Here is a 13,388-nt window from a genome sequence, read left to right as displayed (position 1 = left end):
GTACCTAACATTATTTATGAACACAACTGAGTGGATATCAGTTGTTGCAATGATTAACTGAAAAAATTAACTTAACTTTCTTAAAATTAGATGCCATAAAGTCAGAAATCATAGTAGTTTCTCCCTCCAGAGAAAATGTAATGCAGGATTTATCAGAGACAATAAATGGTACCGAGGCAAAGTACAAACCTATCATTCACACTATTAAAGGTTTCCTTTTTACTTTATTGCAGGGAGTGAGATCATTTGCCGCTGAGTGGCAACTGCACATTGTTGTCACAGGCAGCAGTGACGGTCGTCTGCGTGTCTGGAACCCGTACTTGCCGGCAGCACCGCTTTCTGTACTTCCTCCTTCCCCAAGTCGTGCACCTCCGGCTGCTGTTCTAATTTGGTCGCCAAAAAGGATCATCATCACATGTGATGCGGATTCGGTAAGTATTTTGAACTCAAGGAGACAATTTGACTTCAAACTTGTCTGAACAGAATATTTGATTAAATTTAGGCCAAAGGCTAAGTGCTGAGACCATGATGTCATTCGGTGCTGAAAGAAAGATTGCCGGTAAAAATATTTGAATGGCGTAACAGGAGGAAACCTCACAGTTGCACTATGAATCAACTGTTAGGAGAGAGTGGAAAGTAAGATGGAAGAAAGAGAATTTGAACAGAGGTACCTACAGTAAAATAAATGCAAGCGGTTGCATCTAGGGGCCGAAGGGACATTGCAAAGAACTTTATTTAATGCCTACAGTGCACCGCATGAAGTGAAGACGGCTCTAAACCCATACAGGGTCAAACTGAATTGCTACGAAAAAAAATTCAAGTTAAACAGAAAACTTCACGTTACAAGTTTTACCTTTATTCTTCTTATTATTGTCCCTGTACTACAGCAGTTATTCTCCAGCGCTGTTACGCTTGTAACCATTATATCCAGCTACGATTATGTCTCCTGAAACACCTATTTCAAGAGTTCACAGTAACAGCTTAAAAATAAGTTTAGTGTATTACTTCGAATATATTTACTAGCTGGCGGGCAACCGTAGGCCGGCATTGTTTGAACCGTAAAATCATTGTTATTTTTCATCACAGAAGATATTTGGAATCTTCGTGAAAAGTTCTATCAGTGATGCTTTCTTTTTTCTCTACGAATAATAATAAAGAAGGTACCACAACCGGATATCCAGATCAAAACCGTACCGTTAGTTTTGCCATCTATAGTGAATATACATACATAAACACAAATAGTCCGCCCGTTGGCCAGCTTTATATATAAGATTTCATCATGTCATGTAACTATTTCATCATTTACTTCTAAGGAATTAGCCCTTAAACGCCTATTGGACGTATTTTACGTCGACTAAAATTGTCTTACGGGTGCTTAATTGACGTAAAATACGTCGACTCTAAAATGTTTTTTTAAATATTCGCGGAAAAATAGCTATAGGCCTACTTGGCAAAAAATTTTGAATCACTCGCCTTGAGGGGTGCTGGGAGTTCACGGATCAAGCTGTTGTTTTGTTTACAAGCGTTACCCAGCCGCGCATGCGCGAATTGCTTTCTTTTCGCACCAGCAAGCATCAGCGACACATCGTCTGAGAGCGATCTCTTGCTGCATTCGTGTTTTGCCGAACTTTTGCAAGTGTTTAAGTATTTGTGGTGGTACAAGACACACGTAAAGATGTCTCAACATCGAATGGAGCCCCAAAGGCGCATTTTGCCTGTTGGTAGGGATCGTGTGAGGTGTGTTTTGGACTTGGATGTGCTGGAGAGGGACCAAGAAACCAAGATGGCCCAGCTTCTCAACGCCGTTTTGTGTGGCCTCATGTGGCTGAAAGTGTCCAAGGACCACATCGTGTGCCTTTTACGACCCATAGGAAGCATCAGGGTGTCCTGAGGGGCATTAATAAACATTTGGGAGGCCTCCAACAAAAGGACATTGACGAATACTTGTTGGAGCTTGATCGAGAGCAGGTCGAAAGTCCTCATTTTGATGGCAGTTGGTCATCTAGTGATGAGGACATCACTCCCAATGTAAGTTATGATGAATATTTTCCCCCAATGTCTGTACAGGAGTCACAGGCTGAAAGTGAGTTAGAATTTAGTGGCTTTAGTGCATATGAGGGGGAGTCTGCGGAGGAGGAGGAGGAGATGTCGAGTTTTGTTGTTGAGAACGAAACAGAGAGCGAGGGTGAAAGTGAAGGAGATGGGCCAGTTAAGGGGGGGGGGAGGTTTTGAGTGCAAAACTGTGCCTGAGCACGCGTGCCCATAGAAGGTTGCAACGTCGCGCCAGCCTAGGTGAAGGCCGTTCGTCCGAAAGTGATGAGGGGTGGTCGGAGGACCCCACCCCACCTAACATGCACCCATTCACGGCAGTACCTGGACTTACCGTACCTGTTCTTCTCACTGCTCTGGGGTTCATTCAGCTGTTCCTGACATGGGAATTGCTGGAATACCTGGTAGCAGAGACGACGGACTACGCTCGGTACTGCAGTGACGAACTGCGGACGACGTTGTCGTATCGCTGGTGGGGCTGCATCCTCATGGACATGGCACATTTTTTGGGGCTCCACATTTTTTTTTTGGAATGATGCCTGCTGCCAACGTCAGGCAATATTGGAGGCGGAATTTTTTTTTAAGTACACCCAATGTACCTGGTATTATGGCCCGTGATAGTTTCCTGGCGTTGGACAGGTATTTCAACGTCTTCAACCGAAGGGCCATATCCCAGAATAACCCCGACCGCCTCATCTTAGTCCGCCCAGTGTTGGATTACATTCGTGAACGGTGCCAGTTTCTCATGGTTCCTGCCAAGAACCTTTCTTTGGATGAGGGGATAATGCCTTACAAAGGACGTCTTAGCATAAAAGTGTACAACCCCAAGAAGCCAAAGAAATATGGTGTAAAGTTATTTACTGGATACGTTGTGGACTTCTCTGTGTATTCCGGGGTCTTCTCCACACTACGTGACACTGTCTTTGGTATTGTGGATCGTTTCCGTAACCAGGGATACCACCTGTTTTTGGATAATTATTATAACTTGGTATACCTGATCCAGGAACTGTATGAAGCAGGTGTGCACGTCAGTGGTACCCTCCGGTTGGTGCGTGGGGCCCCGAATGTCCTCAAGAGGTTCGCTAGCCAGCCGCAACATCTGACAAGAGGAGAGACAGAGTGGCGGCGAAAGGGAGATGTCTTCGTTATCTGTTGGAAGGGGGTCTGACTCGTCCCCATGATTATGACGAGTCATGAGCCCATCCAAGAAGAGGTCGCTCAGCGGAAGAAGACATGTTGGCAGGGCCGAGTTATGTATGAGGAGTTTCTTGTCGAGCGGCCTACCGTCATTGGGCACTACAATAGGCACATGGGAGGAGTTGATCTCTTTGATCAATTCATCCAGTATTATCCCTTCGCCAGGAGAACCAGGAGGTGGACACAGAAGCTCCTCAAATACATACTTCAGTTGGCCCTCCAGAATGCCTACATCCTCTACTGTGGGTATAATTCAGATCTCCAGAGGTTGTCCCACATCCAGTTTCTCGAGTTAGCCGGGAATGCCCTCATAAACTTTAATCCCGATGAGTGGCCTTCCATCACTGCCGCCCCCCCCCCCCCCCCCCCTGCCCTGAGCTCCAGATCTGCTGCCACCACCCCTGCTGCCGACACCCCTGTGTCCAACGCCCCTGCTGCCGCTGCCCCTGCTGCCGTCACCCTTGCTGCCGCCACCCCTGCTGCCACCGCCTCTGCTGCCACCACCCTTGATGATCCCGCCCGCGCTCAGATTCTGACTTCCTGTCGGATAGTGGACCCTGTATGTTGGCTGCAGCCAGGGGATCACACACTGGACCCCCTACAAGGGCGCAGGCAGAAACGGTGCCAGGTGTGCCATATGAATGGCAGAAGGAGACACCCGGTTCGTCTGTCGCACCTGCAATATAGCACTTAGCAGGATTGGGGAGTGTGACCGCAAGTACCACGCTGTGGTCATATATTGGAGTGCGCCTGCCCAAGGGACAACGGAGGGTGCAGCGGGCCGCCCATCAGCAGTAACGGCACGTGTCTCCCTCCGCCACCTGTACCTCATGTTGAGAGAAAAAAAATGCAAGACTCTTCAATGGAGGAGGGAGAAAACAAGAATAGAATGAAGAGTCAGGATTATGAGTGAGTATTCTGGATTGATTTTATATTTAGTTTTATATTTATTGCAAGTTTTTATATATCTGTATTGGTGTTTTGTATATTATTTCCTCCAAAAGAAAAGTTTTTCACCTGCATTCCTTTTAGTTATGTATTTGTACCAGAATAAAAAAATTTAATATTCTATATATATACATATATATATATATATATATAATACATATATATATATATATATATATATATATATATATATATATATATATATATATATATATATATATATATATATATATATATTATATATACTATATTGGTATTTTTTTGGTAAGCAAAAAATCTAACATTTACCTTCATTTTGCAACAAATTGGAACTCTCTAGCACAATATTTCGATATATGGTGAATTTTTGAAAAAAAACTTTTTCCTTCCCTCCGCGCGAGGTATCTCAGCCGCAAATCTCAGAAATGCTTGAGTCACTTTGTCGTAATTTTTGCACCATTTTATATTAGCCGTTACATAGAGTTTTATATATGAAAATGTGTGCAAGTTCATGTAAAATACAGCAAAAAATAACTCATGGTTGTAGCTTTTATCATTTTTGGAAAATTTGCATATAAATCACAATATATAGAAAAAAATCGACACTTGGTCAACTTTAACTCGACCAAAATGGTAAAAAAATGCAATTGTAAGCTAAAACTCTTACATTCTAGTAATATTCAATTAATTACCTTCATTTTACAACAAACTGGAAGTCTCTATTTATGATGAATTTTTGAAAAAAAAAGTTTTCTTTCCCTCCGAGCACGGTATCTCAGCCACAAATCTCAGAAATGCTTGAGTCACTTTGTCGTAATTTTTGCACCGTTTTATATTAGCCCTTACATAGAGTTTTATATATGAATATGTGCGAAATGTCATGTAGAATACAACAATAAATACCTCATGGTTGTAGCTTTTATCCTTTTTTAAAAATTTTCATATAAATCACGATATATATAGAAAAAATTTGACATTCAATCAACTTTAACTCGACCGAAATGGTCGAAAAATGCAATTGTAAGCTAAAACTCTTACAGTCTAGTAATATTCTATCAATTAACTTCATTTGGCAACAAACGGGAAGTCTCTAGCACAATATTTCGATTTATGGTGAATTTTTGAAAAAAACTTTTTTTTACGTCCGTGCATTACGAATTCATGCATCATTTTGTGATAATATTTTCTCTTTGTTGCTTTGATCATTTTACAATTTGTTATATACCAAAATCATTGCAATTTAGTGTACAATACACACAAAAAATTAACTCATTAGCTTTAACCGTTTTGCTCACAGCGCGATTTGTATACAATTATATATGAAATTTTTTTTCACGGTCATACATTCCAATATTTATATATGATAATGATATTTTTTTCATTTCTGATGGTTGAATACTAAACTTCAGGCAATGACAAAAAAAGGAGCCACAAATGAACTCTTAATCTTGAAAACTAAGCGTGCTGTGATTTTTTGAAAAAAAGAAATTTCCGCTTCGGTGCTCACTCCCGAACCCTGCCGGCATACGGGTGACACTTTCGGAGATACCGGCTCGGCGTTTAAGGGTTAACTGTCTCAAAATATATGAACATTTTTTAATTAGTTTTGGTTAGTGCAATATCACCGTTTATGGTCCTTTCGTTCATACTAATTGAGCTATTGCAGTACAAATTATTATTATTATTTTTTTTTACACTGCCACAAGCTTTGTAAGAATCTTAACCTACTTCATAAGGCTATGGCAGTGACAATGTACGACACTGTCTGTCATATCATTGACATATTACTACAAAGTTGGGATGTAATTGAAGCATCTCAATTAAAAAAGCATCAAAATTGAGACTAAATCAAAATCGTAGATATTACTATTAATCCCACTTCATAAGTTAGACATGTTTCATTTATTCATCAGAGGTGGGGAACATTTATTTAATCAAATATTTCTCCTAAAAGACTAAATTCTAAATAAGTGAACGTAATTTATTACTGAGTAACTGGCTCCTTAAATTATAACATAACATCCTTTACATACTCAAAACTGAAGCATTGAAAGTACATTTCAGGTTCTGCGATTCTATGGTTTGGAAAGTGGACGATGCTTACAAACAGTGAAATTAAAGTTTCCCGGGGGTTCTACTGGTCTAGCTCTACGCCCTTTGACGCTCCTCCCCTCTGGCCGTCTCATCATTGCCTGCAGGGACTACTTAGCAACAATCAACCCTGTCCCAACAGCCCAGTCATCCTCACAACAAACCCAGGCTCCAGATCTTACTCCTCGTCACAGCGACTTACTTTCAGATGGCGAGAGTGATATTGGTGAATGCAAGACTCCGAGTCTAATTAGTGCAGGTGACGAGGAAGAAGAGGAGGAAGATGAAGAAGCAGCAGATAAAGAAGAAAAGTTGCTTAAAGACTCCACACTTCTATCGGCACACGAAAAACGAGAGCGCATGCGCATGCGACGTCTAGTACGGCAAGGGGCTACTTTTTGTTGCTTGAAGCTCTGTGATGTGTCTCTTCCCAATATACCTCCTGACTTACCTCTGCCACCCCGGCTGGCCAACCTAGGACTGACATCATCTGATCCAATAGCACTGCTAGCACACTTGCCTATTTCAGCAGTGGCAAACTCGACTTCTATGCAGACACCTAGGTCAGCACCTGGCTCAGAAAGGTCCCCATCAGCACGTCTTACATCTGCCAGATCGAGAAGTCTTGCTGGGAGACCTTCATCAGCCCAAAGGAGTGCCTCTCCTAGATCACCTAGGACGACAGCTCTTCCAGACAATCAGTCTGATGTATTTGGCAGCCGCAAACACTTGAGCCCTGGATGGCGGCCCCAGCAGTCTACGATAAAATAATATATGCTCCATACAATTTACTCTCATCTCTTCATAATACATTACTAACTGACGCCGTCATCATTTTAAAATCTCATTGACAAAGACATATATTGTAATGATTATATACTGCAAATACACAAAAATGACTTCTGAAAACTAATTCTCTTTGAAGAATTCAATGAAGCAAAATATGGATTAATTTTGACTATCTGTATATTGTGAATAACATACTTTTAACCCTGCTGCAAAGACATTTGAAGAAATTCTGTTTATGCAAATAAGGAACAGTATCTTGAAGATTTTTAATGTACCTTATAACAACTATCCTGAAAATTTATTTTTATTTAGTGATACAGTGTGTTGTAAATTAATTTTGTACATATCTATTTTCTAACTTCAATAAAGTCACTGCTAAGAGCTACAAATCACTATACCCCATTTTCTTTAGTAATAGTAAGCTCTGTAGAAATTTTAATACTGTATTTTAAATACTTTGATTTTACTTAGCATTTAAAATATTTGATAGATAGATTTAATAAACAGATCTAACTGTCCTTTCAAATTAGTTAAGAAATTGATTTAGGGAGTGATAAGAACCATTGACCTGGCATACGCTTTTTTTGTGTAGCAATAGGCTGAGCGCCGGCATTTTAAGCCCTGTTCAAACAGACAGCATGGCAGATGGACGACAACTTGTTTTGTCAACTTCGTCTTGCCTTTAATTTACACAGTATAGGGTTGTAGAAATTAATGACCCTTAAGATAATTGGTCTGAATGATCTCCTTTCCTACTTGTACCTATCCTAACCCATATCCTATCTGAATCCTTAACTACAACCAAAATTAGAAACGGCCATTCATACTAATCTGTCGTCGGAAAGTAGAATAAATTTTATCAATGTATCCATTTATTTCCACAAATATAATTAGAAGTCATTGGTTTTGCTGACTAAATAGATAGGATTTGTTTTCATTTTAGGAGCAAATTTAGATGTGTGTCCAAACTAGGCTAACTTAAAGGTAGGTCGATATACAAATTTCCACAAAGGCTAGGTCGCCATGATTGGACAGCTGATTTGAGTCAACGGACATTCATTAGGAAGCGGTTTCGTCTATTAACGTTAACTTGCTTATTTAAGACGCAATGCACTGTTTGTTTTCTTTACCTTAACTAAATTTAGAGCCCTTCTATTTAGTAAGGTTGTTGTAATATTTGAGTTCATGAGAATTAGTTGTGCATAGACTTAGATTGACCAATTTTTCATGGGTTTATATAATTACATAGGTGTAATATAACATTTAGCCAAAATTAGGCCTGTCTGTATACTTAGCATTACTATTTGTGATTAGTTTACCTTAGCTTTACTTTAACTGGGTCGAAATTTAATTGAATTCCAATACCAAACTGAACTGCCCTGGGAATCTTATGGCCTTGGTTTAATTTATTCATAGTCCTCATTAGTTTAATTGCCCTTACCTAAATTACTCTTACCTGATTTTAACGAGTCTACTTAAACTTACAAAGCCATTTATTAATCCTTTGGATTTTCTGACACAAGTCTGAAAGCTCATTATGTGCATGGAAGAATTGTGTGCCTAACAGCCGGTTTCATACAATTTACTCTATTACCAGAGAACATTCAGTGGAAGGAATTACCCTCGTAATTTTGTCGTGTATATTCTTTCAATCTTCCCACTGAGTGAAACAAATTTCCCAGTGTATGAGTAAATGACTGAAACCTTTTATTATCTCATTATTGATTTTCGTCTACTCTTGAAAAGAAAATTTAAGATACAAACATATTTACAATAGTTTGTACCCTGGTGCTGTGGGCCGATGACAAGATCTTAATAGACAACGCTGCTACTACTCGGTGGAGTGTTGATGATACAAGGTCAACTGAATTTTTACAAGTTTTATTACCAAAAATACATTATTTTACTAACACAATAACAATGCCCGCATACACTTATCATCAACAACATTTAAAGGCCAAAAAGGAATGACAATACATGAAATAAAACTCAATCTTGCACATCTCGTGGCCGCCAATGAATTCTGAGGTACAAGACGTATCATTTAAGTTAATTATGAACTTGCAGATTACAGACCCACATTATTTACTCATTCAAAGATTGCTGAACATGATAATCTCTAAATCATGGCAAATTGACACGCTATCCTGTGGATGGCCCACGGTGAACTTATCACACACTCATAATGGTGAACGACACTACCTGATTTCAATGGCACCTTGGGAAGAATGCCAGCCTCCGCTTGGGGTAGCCTAGATTACAACTTGGTGATGCCAAATAAGCTCAACCTACAGTTGGTGACGCCAAACAAGCGCAAACTACAGAACGTTTTGTGCGTCCTATTTTCAGTCAGGAAATTTAATCTTTAACACTGCATGAGGATTGAAATATAGTTAAAGTTTTACTTTACGTTACTTAAATATGGCTACCCCCAATGGTTCATCTGCAAAGCGGCGATTTCGCCTTTCTTAATTCCCTTGTTTTCATAACAAATATGTCGGATAATTCTATAATAAAAAATGATGAAGTGCTACATTTTCTAATAAGGAATTAATATTCTTCTCTGATTAGTTTTGTCTGGATTCGTATGGACGCTTACATCAAAGGATTTTTGCAAATACATCACTGTCTGCACTCTTCTTCGATTCTTCCTCTTGCTAAACTAACCTGATGTTGCGGTAGGTTTGTCGCTAAGAGCCCTTACACACGAGGACACTAGTGTCTGCCACCGGTGTCGGACACTAGTTGCCTCCCATATTATCAAATGGAGCCTTTCACACGAGGCAACAGCAGTGTCCCAAGCAGACAACTTCCGGGCAACAGATATTTCAGTGTCTCGCTCCCGCAACACGTGGTGGACACTGATGGTTGCCGCCACTCACTGCAAAGCATTTTTTTAAATGGAAGCTTTCACACGTAGCCACCAGTGTCCGCCACTGCTGCCCACTGGCCAGCTTCTCATGCTCAGTTTGACACCCACCATCATCCCATAATGGAAGGAGATGGCCTATCAAGGACATTTTCGAAGAAGGTGGAGGAGAAGCTGAACACGGAGGACCTCATTTGTGAAATAGAAAAACTACCAGCACTATGGGATCCATCTTGAGAGGCATATGCAAATAAGATAGAAAAGCAGAACTGCTGGAATGCAATAATGGTGAAACTCATTCCTGATTTTGAAGAGAAACCCCTCTCAGAAAAGAAAGAAATACGTAAGTCCTTTATGTTTATTTTGATTTTATGTTTCATTACATGTTCACAAGGCAAGTAAAGAATCTACTGTGCTTACGTATACAAGTTTATTCATTATTACACACAAAAGTTACCCCATTCCTGTCACCAACCACACACACACCACCACACCAGGTCACCACCACCTACCCACACCACCACACCATGCCACCACCACCTACCCACACCACCACACCAGGTCACCACCCACACCATTGTCTAGATACGTTGTAACTGCCATGGAAGTGCACCTTGGTCACTGACAAAGTAGTCCGCAAATTTGTCTCTCAAATGGCTGGCAAGTCTTGAAGTTGGCCCTGCAGCAGGTTCCATATCAAAGAGCCCTTCCACGGTTAAAGTATCCTCAATTCGAACGCCATCTCTGTCTCTTACAAAATTATGCAAAACACAACACGCCTTGATGATGTCCTCTGCCAGTGATAGGCTTACATTGAGTGGTCGATGGAAGATGCGCCATTTGTTTGCAAGGATTCCAAATGAGCATTCAATGAGTCTGCGAGCTCGTGAAAGTCTGTAATTGAAGATGCGTTTCTTTTGACTCAAAAATTTACCAGCATATGGGCGCAGAATGTGTTGGGATAGTCCAAAAGCTTCGTTAGCCACAAATACAAAAGGCATGGGTGTTCCAAAGCCTGAGTACGATTCTTGTGGAGCAGGACCATTCAGGGTTTGATTTTCAAGTTTCCTGAAAATTTTACTCTCCTTGAACACAGTTGTGTCAGAAGACTTCCCATATGCACCTACATCAATAAATATGAATTTGTGTGATGCATCGCATACAGCAAGAAGCAAAATCAAAAAGTAGTTCTTGTAATTATAATACAAAGAGCCACTATTCTCTGGTTTGATTACCCTGATGTGTTTCCCATCTAAGGCACCAAGACAATGAGGGAAATCAGTCTTTTGGTAAAACTGAGCTGCAATTTCCAACCAAAATCTTTCTGTCACATCAGGAAAACAAACTGTCTTCACTCTTTCCCAAATAGCCTTGCAGACTTCCCGGATGATGTTCGCGATGGTAGATACGCCTAGTCTGTACTGGTATTGGAGATCAGTCAGGTGTCACCGGTGGCCAGATACCTGTAGCAAAAATTTAAAAAAAAGTAGGAATAGGTTAATTGTGACTGCAGCACACACACACACACATACTGAGGTTGTACAGTTTGCAAATCGTATTTCTGATGTTTATGATTTCTCTTTGTCAGTGGTTGTTGTTCAGAAGAAGTGGAAGGGAATCCGATCCTGCTATGCCAGAGAGCTGTTGAAGAAGAAGCAAGAAAAGAGTGGATCAGGTGCCTGTGGACGGAAGCAATATGTCTACTTTGAAGCCCTGCGTTTTCTTGAAACTGTCTCCACACTGCAAGCAATATGGATGAAGAGACTAATCAGGATAATGAACATGAAGACTCCCAAGAGCTAGGTCAGGAAATGCAAACTTGGGAGACTGAGAAACGTCCTGGAAAATGTTCTCATAACCAGTCTCGGAACACAAAAAGTACTGATGATGAACTCATTGAACTCCTCAAGAAAAAAGCATTGCGTGAGAATCAACAGGCAACAAATGAAAATGACGAGGATAGGATGTTCTTACTATCCTTAGTAACAGAACTGCACAAGGTACCTGCAGAATGAAAATTGCAGCTAAAGCAGGATATTATTGCTACCATTTACCAGGCTCAACAGGTGTACCAACAATGGCCGGCCACAGGACTTTCAGCATCAGGCACCTCCCAGATACCAGCCTCCACAGCCATCACCAGTTTTCCACTATGCCCAGCAACCAGCAGTTCATGGGGATTATCATAATTCTCTGAATATCATTCCTCAATGCAGCAACACTAATCTACAAACAACTCCTATGTCTACACCAGCACCATCACCAGCCATGTCTGACATCAGCAACCATATGAATGATAATTAGTTATTTCTTGCATAGTAAGCACCTCATTGTTTGTACTAAATAGAACTGTACTTGTAAGGAAATAAATATTACTAATAGATCAAGTTTTTTGTGTTTTTTTGTCTTATTAATAGATCTAGTATTTTTTTTAACATGTATGTCCTCGCAAAAAGTACCAGCAACTAGTTTTATAAGGCTTACCTCAAAGTTACAGCAAGCTTCTCGTCTGGTGCAATGCATTCTCTCATGTTTGTGGTAGTTCCTGTGATGTCTCTCCTGACGTAGCTGAGAAGTTCTTCAAATGACGGCTTGCTCATACAAAAATAGTTGAAAAACTTCCTTTCATCAGCACACAAATCATTGAAAAGTGTATGATGCGCTCCTGTGCTCATTCTTGACAACAACATGGGATGTACATGCACCTTCCTCTCTACAGAGCGCCTCTTCGATTTCTTTTTGGCCAGCAAAGCAACAAGCAGAAGCTCTTCGTTTCCCGCCATTCTTCCGACTGAGGTGTGTGAGTGGCTCACTAGTTGCCAGGCGGTGTCTTGAGCAAGGACACTAGTGTCCGACACCGGTGGCGGACACTAGTGTCCTCGTGTGTAAGGGCTCTAAAAGGGGGGATTTGTCCCTTTTTGCGACATCCTCCGCACCAGAAAAATTCTGGCAGTAAGGCTGAGTATTCCGAAGGATCAGCCAGTGGGAGGAAAACTCCAACAGTTATGGACGGCTTAACTCAAGTCACGCCATGGCAAGGCATCTCAAACACACACACACATATATATACATACCAGTGATCACCCTTCAAAAGGAAAAAAACAATAAAGAAATCAATCTTCAAATGTACAACACTTTTACAACTATCTTCAACTCTGACTTCTCATACGGCCGGTGCAGTGTGCCACTCAGCTGGCACGAGATCGCTTCACATAGGTTTCCCCTTATACTCACAACTACGTTTTCTATTCATCCTTCAGACTCACCTTACAATAGCTCCCCTTTACCCTTGTGATTTCTTGAATAATTGCTTGAGATGTCTTGAAAAATTTCTTGATTACACTTCCCCTTGTTCTATCCACACTCGCATTTTCTCTCTCAGGGGTAAGGCTGCTTGGTGTGTTGTTGCAGGATTGCACAAGCTAAAAAACAAAAACTCAAAACACAAACACATATACTCACCTCA

General features: G+C 40.7%; 2 protein-coding genes across 2 annotated transcripts in view; one reads left to right on the top strand and one right to left on the bottom strand.

The window, feature by feature from the left end:
• LOC135212704 (uncharacterized) overlaps window positions 1–7,434 on the top strand; it is a 123,650-nt gene extending 116,216 nt beyond the window's left edge. The window contains exons 12-13 of the mRNA XM_064246395.1: window positions 234–431; window positions 6,238–7,434. Coding sequence (XP_064102465.1) covers window positions 234–431; window positions 6,238–7,035 — 996 coding nt within the window. The 3' untranslated portion in view covers window positions 7,036–7,434. The remainder of the gene's footprint in view (window positions 1–233; window positions 432–6,237) is intronic.
• Window positions 7,435–10,503: 3,069 nt separating this feature from the next.
• LOC135212826 (uncharacterized) lies at window positions 10,504–12,705 on the bottom strand. The gene is made up of 3 exons (XM_064246597.1): window positions 12,407–12,705; window positions 11,372–11,385; window positions 10,504–11,246 (listed from the first exon to the last, which is right to left on the bottom strand). Exons 1-3 carry the CDS (start codon window positions 12,703–12,705, stop codon window positions 10,504–10,506), a joined length of 1,056 nt encoding a protein of 351 aa, XP_064102667.1.
• Between the last annotated feature and the right edge of the window lie 683 nt (window positions 12,706–13,388).

The sequence above is a fragment of the Macrobrachium nipponense genome, chromosome 41 (assembly GCF_015104395.2).
Source record: "Macrobrachium nipponense isolate FS-2020 chromosome 41, ASM1510439v2, whole genome shotgun sequence".
Taxonomy (NCBI): Eukaryota; Metazoa; Arthropoda; class Malacostraca; order Decapoda; family Palaemonidae; genus Macrobrachium; species Macrobrachium nipponense.
This window is presented reverse-complemented; position numbering and strand designations above follow the sequence as displayed.